Genomic DNA, 11,442 nt, shown 5'->3' with positions numbered 1-11,442 from the left:
TGATATGGAAAGATCACTAGGATATACTGTTTAAAAAAAAGCAATGTCCTTAAGTATAGATATAATGTGTTCTCTTTTGTATAAGAAAGAAACATTTTGGACATATATTCACATTTAATTGAACTTCCAAAAACAAACTCTGAAAAGAAACAAGATGCCAGTAGAAGTAGTTTCCCAAAAAGTGGAGGGTTAGGGTAATCAGAAAACAGTGGTGGAGAAGGACTTCTCGATGTATACCTGTTTAGAGAGACTTGACATCTGAACCATGTGAATATATTAACCACTTAAAAAAAAAGTTCCCTCCTCATGACACAGGCCACTGCTTCCTGTGCCCAGCTGTGCTGCCATGGGCCCCACAAATCCTCCTCCTAGCCTGGCAGCTGTAGGAGCTACTTCTCTGAACCATTTATAAGAAGGTGAATAAAGGACATGGTCACACCGCAATGCCTTTATAAGAGGAAGTTTTATTGTTAATTATTTACCTTAATAGTTTCAGAAAGAGGAACAGATTAGCTCAGTCCAACATGATTGGCAGTTGGCAAAATCTAGTGAAGCAAGTGTTCTGATTGCTAAGGATTTAATTTGGATGCTTTTAATACTTAGCCATCTAACACTTCAAACATAATCGAGAATAAATGCATCATCTCCCTCCCTTTCATTTTAATTCCCACCTACCTCACTTCAATATGGAAATATCTTCGTTAAATAAGATTCCGAGAGGAACAAGCTCCCTGGAGAGTATAGCCATGAGGACAGTGCACAAAAAGAAAAACTCAAAATAAAACTCTGTATGATAATTTACTAGTCTAAAGGAAACAAAACCTTCCAATATATTAAGAAATAAATCCAGTTACAAATGCACTGATAGGTCTATGTTAAGAGGTTCTGGTACAGTAACTGAAAATGGCCAGCTATTTACAAGATACACAAGCAGGAATGGTGCACCTAGCCCAGCACTGGCCCTCAGAAGCCAAAAGTGTTTTCTCCACTGTAGGCCACATACAAGAATCCATCTTCATCTTTTTCCTTCTCGTAAAGCTGTCCCATAGTTAGGCTTGAAAGAGAAAAACAAAAAACAACATTGAGAATTGGGTTTGATTACTGAGTCTACGTGTTGGGAGAAAGATGGCTTGAGGATAAGGAATTTCACTACTTAAACTGGCTACTCTCTGTCACACCTTTGGTGGTAGGTGATAAAAAGTAATTTGGCCTCTGGGAATCAGTAGCTAAGACTAGAATCAACCTCCATCCTCATCCTCCTGTCCCAAGGCAAGGCCATTTGACTCACCCTCACACCAAGATATTCCTTCAGAAGCCAGCTCTAGCTCCTAGGGTGGATGTGGTTGGTTAGTACTGGTTAGTGCTTTCACAATGGGGGGGGGGGGCAGGGGCAGTGCACGGCAAGGGAGAAAAGCTAATAAGCAAAATAAGAGTCTAATAGGCCCCTCCCTGTGTGGGTGAGAGACAAAGGTAAAGAAGAGTACTTGTGCTTTCCTCTCCTCAGGGCTGGTCTATCTGAAGATTTATAATTCGTACCTAACATGATAAAGAATGAGTAGGCTGATTCCTGTGGAAGTTCTCCCACCAGAAACCCTGTGCCCCAGAGATCTGCATCAGCGTCATCGAAGGGAAGTTACTTTCCTCACACGTAATGCAAAAAGCTCTCATATTATATCTGGGATCCAAAGAAGTCCTGCCCAAGCTTCCTAAGAACCCTCCAGAAATAGATATTGCTCAAACTAAACGTGTGGGTGGGAGACCTGGCTTTTCCTCAGCAGTAAAACAGACTGCAGCAGGGGAGACCTAATCTAGTTCTCTGACATGAAGCTGAGGTGCACTGGCTCCACAGTAAGACTAGTAACACCTGGAGCCGCAGGTGAGCTCTGGCCACATGACTGCTCTATTAGAGATACGCAGGAGGTGCAGACATGTGTCAAGCCTCAGCATGACCATGCATGGTGGGGTCAACCAGAAGCAGCACACGGACAAAGCAGTCTGAGAGCCGGCCCGAGATGACAGAGGTCACTAAGCCCAGACAGGTCTTAACAGATGCTTAAATGCAGGACTCAGGAGAACAAGGGTAGATAAAGAGGGGTCGGAGGCCTCAAGCTGGTGAAGCAGACTGCCCCGCGCTGCTGCTTTGCTCCTGGCAGCTGTATGGGACCACCATGTAAACAAGAATGCAGACCACATTTATAAAGGGGAGTTTTTCTCCTTTCCTACTCTCCCTGCTCATTTTCAAGCTTAGCTGGTTTGGCTGTGTGGGTAGATGAGAACTAGTAATAACGTAGGAGTGGATGAGTATGAATACAAAATGGCCTGTCACTGGCATCTTGTACAATAAAATCGTGCTTCCTGCGAGGATCTAACTGGAATTTGTAAAATAAGGACTCCCTGAAACAGCACTGTGCACTAGAAATTTCTCCTGTGATAGAAATGTCCTATATTTCTGCTGTCCAATGCAATCGCCACTATGTTCAGCACTTGAAATGTGGCTCATCTGAATTGCTAGGTGCTGTAAGTGTAAAACACACACAAGATTTCAAAGTATCAGAGTATGAAAAAAAGGATGTACAATATCTCAATTTTGACTACATGTTGAAATGCCATTTTGGATATACCAGATTAAAAAAAAAACTATTAAAATTAATTTCACCTGTTTCTTTTTCTTTTTTAATGTGGCTACTAGAGAATTTTAGATTGCATATGTGGCTCACATGCCATTTCTATTGACCACACTGCCCTGGAACATGTGAGGACTTGGGGGGCAGCGGGTACAGGGAGGAACCCATGCCCATGAGAACACCTGTGGTGGGTGGTAGGTCTCAACCTCAGCTGAACAGCAGAAGCAATGGGGAGCTTGAAAGACATGCCCCCACCAGACCAATTAAATCAGAATCTCTGGAGGTAGGACCCAGGCATCAGTGTGTTAACATGACCAAGATGGGGACTTCCCTGGTGGCACAGTGGTTAAGAATCCACCTGCCAATTAGGTGACACGGGTTCGAGCCCTGGTCCGGGAAGATACCACATGCCGCGGAGCAAGTAAGCCCGTGCGCCACACTACTGAGCCCACGTGCCACAACTACTGAAGCCTGTGCCCCTAGAGCCCATGCTCTGCAACAAGAGAAGCCTCCACAATGAGAAGCCTGCACACCGCAACGAAGAGTAGCCCCCACTCACCGCAACTAGAGCAACTAGAGAAAGCCCGCATGCAAACGCAGCCAAAAATAAATAAATTAAGAAAAAAACAAAAATGCCCAGATGATTTCATATGCATCCAAGTTGAGAAACAATCCCTTTGCCAGAGGGAGAGATGCTTGTCTGTCTTTGTTTGTTTTGGAGATGCTTATCTTTAAAAGCATGGGATTAGGAAGTAGAGTGAGCCAGGAAGTGGAGTGAAGAGCCTGCAACCAGCAAAGGGCTTGAACAAGTAGCAGCGTCTCTCAAGAAGACTTTTACCCTGTGGTTAGGAATGCCCTGAGGAACCCAGCTTTTCCCTGAGAATCCTCAGAATGAGGCAAAGGGGAAAACAGCTACCGCTATTGCCACAACTCTCTTTGCCCAGCTTGGTACAAGGGTCCAGGGTGACCTTGATAAGACCTGAACTACAATCTCCCCACTATCATTACCAAAGGGGTTTGGAAAGAGCGGACACTGTGTGCAATTCAAAGGCAGCAGCCACGCCTTGATGCCTATGTCAAGTTTGGTTCCATCTACCAGAGTTGTGCTCTTCTCCTAGCAAGTTACAAGCCTAAATCATGCTGCTGAGTTAGAAATACTTGAGGAGCTTTATAAATCCAAGACTCTGAACGTTGTCTGCAGTGAACAATGACCGCGGAACGACTACTGTCTAAGGCAGGCTCTCAGACTCTGACGGGGTTGGGGGAGGAGGACCCATAATCATGTGGCTTTCTGTCTTCAGATTCCATTGTCTTTTAAGTAAAACTTGGGTTTATAAATTTAACAGTGCCCTAGCAGCTATAAAGTCTGATCATAAAAATTCTAATTATAATAGCAAACACTATGTGCCAAGCACCTGTTTTAAGTGCATTACATGTATTAACTCTTTACCCTCAGAACAATCTTAGGAGGCAGGTACAATCATAATCCATAGTTCAGATAATAAAAGTGAGGCCCCGAGAGGTTAAATAATTCATGCCAGATCACAAAGCTAGGAGACATTCTTAGCACCAAGTTGTGCTGCCTCCATGTGAACACACAACTAGATCTAATGACCTAATGTCAGCATTCTTGTACCTTCTGTGAAGACCTCCCGTAGAATAGCGCTTCTCACCCATACAAACAACATGCATAGGGAATCACCTGGATGTCTTGTTAAAGTGCCTGTTTTGATTCTGAAGGTCTGGGTCAAGGATGAGATTCTACATCTATCTAACAAGTTCCCAGGGAAGGCCACTGCTGCCAGCTTCTGTATCACACATTGAGCAGCAGAGTCCTTCAGATCTTGTAATTTTACAATTAGATGGCTGTGCCTAATGATTTTAAGAGCCCTTTCACTCTTCTCCTTTTCTCTGCCATGCAGTGTCATGTGGAAACTCTATTTAGTTGGCAGTAGCACCGTGTCCTTATACTCAGGGTATCCCTTGGGCAGGAACTTGAAAACACAATGCTCAACACTGGGAGCTAAACGCTCCAGTCAGCACCCCGTGACTGAACGCCTGATTCCAAGGCTTCCCTAGGTGACGAGAAAGAAGACTGGCGCATCTGTACAGTATAATTCAAAAACAACACTTGTGGGATCAGGCCACACACATACAGAGTCAGAATAACTTGGTCTGGAGCCAAAAAAGAGCAGGGCTACAAATATAGTTTAAAAATACTTTTTTTTAAAGTTCCATTAAGGGGCTTCCCTGGTGGTGCAGTGGATGAGAATCCACCTGCCAACGCAGGGGACATGGGTTCGAGCCATAGTCCAGGAGGATCCCACATGCCATGGAGCAACTAAGCCCGTGCGCCACAACTACTGAGCCTGCACTCTAGAGCCCGCATGCCACAACTACTGAGCCCGCAAGCCACAACCGAAGCCCACACGCCTAGAGCCCGTGCTCCACAACAAGAGAAGCCACCACAGTGAGAAGCCCGCACACCACAACAAAGAGTAGCCCCCGCTCACCGCAACTAGAGAAAGCCCGCACACAGCAAGTGAATACCCAACACAGCCAAAAATAAATTAATTAATTTAATTTAATTTTGTAAAAAGAGCCCTCTTTAAAAAAAAAGTCATGAGGGACACAAAATAATTTAAAAAAAAAAAAGAAGAACCAAGTGGAAGGGCAGGGATGCAAAACGTGCCCCTTTTCAGCAGGCAGCGTACAGCAGAAGGCCGGTGTGTTCCTTTAGGACAAGTTCTATACACCTCTGAAAAGCCGGGCTCCCCTCTCAGAATTCACAGAGGCCCAAGCCACACAGCACTAGGTGGGCCGCTACTGGAGCACCAGAGGATCTGAATGCAAAGAGGCTGTTCTAATGCATCTGTCAGGCTAAGCTGGATTCCCTGACAATTCATGAGCAGCACTGAAACTCCAAGGCTTCCCGCCGGAGTTACTGGCTGCTGAAGACATGCAAAGATGGCCCCCAGTCCCTATTATTAATGCACACCGCTGCGGCATCAAGTATTACACACACACATCCAAGAAGGAGGCTGCTGAGCAGTGGGGAGGGGGGCGGGGACTGCCACTTTCAAGCTCTGAGTCTGACAAGGAAAGAAATGGGAAAGCCAGTGGCAGGTTTAAGCCATGGAGCCAAGCTAAAGGTATGGTGGGACCCTGAAGTACTGAGTGAAATGAACCTAAATTGCCCCCTAAAACCCTGTCCCCTACACTTCCATTCAAGATCAAACCGGTCTAGAAACACTAACCAATAAAAAAGGCACTTTTCAGAAGGATCCACATCCAGGAATGGCCATGCTGCTGAGGGCAAACTAGTTCCAACCTGCTCAACAGCCTACGAATTGGGGGAGGCTGACCGAGAACTGTGTGGATGCCCTATCCCTGCACAACCTTCCCTTGGCCCCAACCAAGGTCAGGCTGTGGAGGCTGTGGGATCCAGCCTGACTCAGGAATTGGCTGGGCTGATGGGCCACCCGGCCATCCATCTGCTTTGCGCCCCACGTGCTTCCACTGGATCTGGATTTATCTCTTTCCCAGCAGGGGGAGGGTGGGTGGGGTGAACTGGGAAGCCAACGGCCACTGCTGTGGATCCTGGAAAGGCACAGGCCTCAGAGTGAAAGTTAACATGGCCCTAAAGGCTGCCCAAGATTCTAAAATACAAAAATTAACTACTGCTTATTCCTTTTATCAGATTTTTCTCTGATATAAATAAACTCTATTCCACTGTTAAGATAAACCCTGCTCTTGAAGAGGTATTTACCCAGAAATGATCAAATGTGCTTAATTTAAGCACCTTTCTAAATGAAGTTTGGACTGTAAGACATCACAACTTCTTTTACTTAGTAACTCTTTAAGAGCCAGGAGCAACTAAAGACCATAATCTTAAACAGCACGGATTTCCCAATGTAACATTCCCAAGTTATAACATCTTAGATATATTTTATTTAATAATATACTCCTGTTTCTATTTTAGACAGGGGATTAAGAAGACTCTTATCTGTGCTCTAAACAAAGACCAAAGGTGGGCACCACTGCCAGGTCTGGGTTCCCCTCTAAAGCCGTGACTGATATTCTTTCTCAAGTCCTATCTGCACCAAGTCATAGTTTTCCCTTCGTTTCTGACCCAATTCTGGATGCAGGCACCTAGGCAGAGAATTCAACTTTTCAATGGGAAATGGGAAAAGGCAGTTGAGATCTCCCCTTTTTAAAAAGAGAATTCAGAATTTTGAAAGTAAAACTTAGAGACTTGCTTCTGTCTCTATTTCTAAAATCAATATTTAATACTTACTACGCAAACAATAATCACGTTATTTTACATGATGGTCGCCTGTGTTCCAGAACACTCTCCCAAAGTTCCGCTCCAAGGCAGGAATAAATGAAGTTACTTTCGCTCAGCCTCAGACATCAGTTATCCTTGTGTAGATCTGTCTGTTATGGGATGGGGGAGGGCTCATCCTTTCTCAACTCTGCTTTCCCAAGCCACTCTCCAAAGGCTGCAAGCACTGGCTGAAGGTTAAAGGAGTCTCCATGCTTCCCTAAGGAGGCTGGAAAGTGCTCCGAAAGAGGCTGCTACTGCCTTGGGGAGGAAATGGCGACACTGAATCAAACAGTAGCTTTAGGAAGGAGACTGGCAATTTTGTCTGTGCAGCCGTCAGTTGCATAAAGGCCAATGATGTCACATGCCTCTTTTGTTTATAAGCAAATTTGTTTTTAAGAATAAAACCCCCAAACAAAGAACTGGTACATTAAATATGGGGCAGGAAGTCATTAACTGGGTCCAAAGGTGCTGCAGAGCCTGGGCAGAGGGGCTGGTTAGTGACTTGGGTCACTGGTGTAATCTGTTTCAGGGAGGATTCTTACCAGGTTGGAAAGGCAAATAAAACTTAGAGAGAAAATGGCCCTGAAGCAGCCTCTACTGCCCTGAGAATCACTTTTCATTTCCAATTCTATTTATATTTCAGGGATGATGGGGGAGAGGGCATTAGTTTAAATCTGCAGCCATTTTAATTGCTAGATAATGTAATCTTAATGTCTCCAGAAGCCTGCTTCATTTCTTTCAAGAAGTATCAGAGCATTAGAATCGGGGAAAATAAAACTCAATGCCACAGGTCCTAATCACCTACTTCCTCCCATAAGAAGCCACCACCGGGAAGGAGAAAACATAGGGCCGCCAAGGAGTTGCAGAAGTTGCAGGTGGCATGAATGAAGATTTACCTCCCCCACTACCTGAAGGGAAGCGGAGAGTGACCACAGATGCCCAGGGCTTCACCAGCCTTCCCTGGTGAAGAGTGTGCCTAGTACCACACTGCCCAGAGGCCAGCGAAGGAAGGCTGGGAGAGCCCAATGGGATGACCAGATCACCCCTGGCAACACCGCAGCTTCCTGAGCTACAGCTGTAAGCAGACCAATGGCACCCATTAGGCAGGACCTGGCCTGTCTCCTCAGGCAGAACCTTGGCCTAACGGAAGAACCTTCCATTTCTCCCTTATCCTCTGCCAAACACCAGGAGGTGGATGTGGTAGAGACTGAGAAAGAGAAAATCAGACCAAAAAGTAGCCAGAGTTGTCTACCTTTCATAGGAAAAGGACTAGAATTTGGCTTCAGCCTCTTCTAGAGCTTTCAAGGATTTTCAAAAGAAACATATTTTGGCCACATTGGGCTAGTTCCCAGGAGTTCTTAAAGCCTTAGCTTCAGAAGTACTATTTTTGGGGGGATAACAAATGAAACTTAGTTTGGGTCACTAGGATGAGATGCAGCCAGGAATTCACATTCAGAGGAGGGGCCTAGAAGTACTCAAATCAGTAATAGGAAAGGACTGACCAGGGATACAGACTGAGCCAGAAAATTTTCCTCTTTCCACAGAGGACTAAAGCCAGACTGTCAACTACCTAGAAGGGAACTGTAATGCCCCGGCCTCGATTCAGGCCCCAAGTTATCCCGAAGATTGCTTCCAGGCAGCACAAGAGCAAGGGGGTGGTTACTCTCTGAAAGTCAGAGCAGGCGGTACCAAGAGAGGTGTAAGTCTGTAAAGAGACCTCAGAGCCCTTTGCTGGCCAGCAGCCATTTCCATGTACTTGAGGATCAGGCAGCTGCTCTCAGGGTACTCTCACAGTGGCCAGAGCTGAGCCTGCAACGCGAGCAAGAAGCCAGTGTGATTAACTGAAGCTGAGCCTCAGCAGGGCCCACAAGCTCCTGGGGAAGAACGACAGGACTTATTTCATGGATCATTTGGAGAAAACCCCTTTTCAGGCTTCAGTTCTACTGATAGCTTAAGCCTAATAAAGTCCTGAAGGATTCTTGGGTGTTGGAGGATAAAACAAAAAAAAAAAGAAATGATGAAATTTAAGTCCAGGCCTTGTTCTGTTTTTTTAACCCAAAGCGCACACCCACCTATTGAAGCCCTTTCTTGTTTTCCTTGAACTCCTGATGTCAGGAAGCACAAAAATCAGATTTCTCCTCAGGACCTCTAAGAGTTTTCAGACCTCCAAAGTTTTGAGCTCTGTAAGCAATCAAGCAGATAGCCAATACCAGTAAACAGGTCTCACCTGGACTGTGGGACTGTCTTGTCCACAAACAGGAATATTGCCTTTTCAGAAGGAAGCTGGATCCTTTTCCTGATGATCCACATGAACTGAGCCACAGTGATGTCAGATGGAACCAGATACTTCCGTTTGTCAATGTCAACAATCTGAGAGCCTGACACTTTTTCCACAATCACCTGCGAAAGCAAAGAAAGGTCAGGACTAGATTTCTAATGTGAGGCTCTGGCCCTGCATTGTTGGAGAGCTGATGAACAGTGTGTGGGCAAGGGGGTGGGTGGGAAACTGCATAATATGAGAAAATATGCCCCTGTTTTAATAAACCACACACTCTGGAAGTCAAGAACAGATATAAATGTGTTATAGGAAAACGGTAAGTGCTTTTCTGTGGTCAACTATTATATTTCTCATCCCTGATCTCAGCAACACAGCCCTCACTACAAAGCTTTTCAACATTTTGTCTGGGCAGACTCGAAGATATCTGGTGAGGGTTTCCTCTACAGCCTGTTACTCCAGGCTGGACCACAGAATGGATCTGCCTTCACACTACAAGGGAATTAAGATCTCAAGGAACATAGGAAATGAGAATGGATGGACTAATGGGAATGACTGGCAAGCCCAGCCAGCCAAGAACGAAGCTCTTCATTTGGCCTGGTGCTTCTCTCTGAACTAAGTTTCAAATTTATCCCTCCTGCCCCCTCCCCAAAGGAAGTGTTCACAAGCAATAATCTACAATAACAGGCCTGGATGTCCTTAAAAATAAATAAAGGTTACAGAAACTATCTCCCCTACCATGGGATAAATACAGGATAAGTATCATTGATTAAACACAAGCCACTAGAAGTGGCTTCTCAGATTTTTTTGGTCAGGAAAGGATGTCAGGATCAGAGTGAGAAAAGGGAACTAGAAGTCAGGTAAAGACGGAGGCTCAAAGTTAAAGATCAATGTCCTGAGACTAAAGTACCACTTCCAAGACCAAAGTGAAAGTCTCCCTCCACCACCATTCCCAAAAGTGGCTGTGACCTGTTGCCCTGTCCTAGAACATCGTTTCTTACATAATTGTCTAGGGAAGCCCAAAGGCTGCAGACAGCTCGCTGGCCTAGATCAGGAGATTCAGCACTGAGGCATCCTGAACAGCATCAACTCAAGCCCCTCACGCCCCGGCCCCAGCTGGTCCCTTACCCAGTCTGGCCCATCTGCTACTATAACTGGGACTGGAATCTAAACTTGTCAACTGTTGAATGGCCTGGGGCCCTATCACGGGTCCTAAACAGCAGGGGTGACAGCGAGATGAGGGGGCGGGGAGTTCACTCACCGGAACCCGGTCGGGATATTTCGCTCGGATCTTCGCAGATTCCACGCATCTGTGTTCTATGGGAGAAACGCACCGGGATGTCGTCGCGCCTGACCGGCCGGCCGGTTCCCGAACCCCCGGCCCTCCTCCCCACCGTGACCTGAGCACGCCCCAGGTCCTCGTTCAGGCGTCCCGGCAACCTCGGTCCCCGGTCCACTGGCTCCGGAAGGTCCCGCAGAGGTCGGCGCGGGGTGGGTGGGCAGCCACCCGGGGTACCGGAACCTCGGCGACCCGAGCCCAGAGTGCGGCATCCGCCCCGCCGGGCCCAGCCCAGGGCGGCCCGAGTGGGGGAGGGGGCCCACCCGCCGCCCCTGCCCCCACGGCGGGGCCAATGGCCGAGAGCTTACCCAGCGAGTGGTCCTCCTTGAACATCCACTTCATGGCGGCGGCGGCAGCAGGGAAAGGATGCAGCCGGCTCTCGGAGCCGCGGAGCTCAGCGAACCAACCACAACAACAACGACGGCAACGGCGGCGGCGGCGGCGGCGGCGGCGACTACACGGCAGGCGGGACTTCCGGCTGCCGGAGGCTAGCAACCTGCGGGGGGCGGAGCTTCCGGCGCCGCTCGCTGGGACGCCGCGCCAAGGGGCGGGGCCGCATGTCAAGGGGCGGGACAGGAGAGGGCGCTGAGAGGGGCTGCCGGCGTAGTGGGGTTGACGAATTGGTGACAGAGATGTCTGTGAGGGATATTGGTGACTGGGGAGGGGATATTCGAGAACTGGTAACAGGAGTGGGGTCTCTGTGGACGTTGGTAACGGGAAGGGGTGAGTGGGGGTCTGGCTGATGGGATAGGGCTCTTATAGAGGACTATTCATTAGGGAAATCTGCCTGGGGCGTTGGTGACAACAGGGGGATTTTGTAGGTATGAATGACAGAAGAGGGTTCTCTGGTGGTTGGTGATGGCAGGGGGTCTATTTA

General features: G+C 47.3%; 1 protein-coding gene across 1 annotated transcript; it reads right to left on the bottom strand.

Moving 5' to 3' along the window:
* Nucleotides 1-444: 444 nt before the first annotated feature.
* On the bottom strand, nt 445-11,018 carry GABARAPL2 (GABA type A receptor associated protein like 2). The gene is made up of 4 exons (XM_059043775.2): nt 10,874-11,018; nt 10,488-10,543; nt 9,179-9,351; nt 445-1,054 (listed from the first exon to the last, which is right to left on the bottom strand). Exons 1-4 carry the CDS (start codon nt 10,905-10,907, stop codon nt 964-966), a joined length of 354 nt encoding a protein of 117 aa, XP_058899758.1. The 5' UTR covers nt 10,908-11,018; the 3' UTR covers nt 445-963.
* Between the last annotated feature and the right edge of the window lie 424 nt (nt 11,019-11,442).

This window comes from Kogia breviceps, chromosome 18, assembly GCF_026419965.1.
Source record: "Kogia breviceps isolate mKogBre1 chromosome 18, mKogBre1 haplotype 1, whole genome shotgun sequence".
In the NCBI taxonomy this organism is placed as follows: Eukaryota; Metazoa; Chordata; class Mammalia; order Artiodactyla; family Physeteridae; genus Kogia; species Kogia breviceps.
The sequence above is the reverse complement of the archived record's forward strand: the minus strand, read 5'-3'. Positions and strand labels throughout refer to the sequence as shown.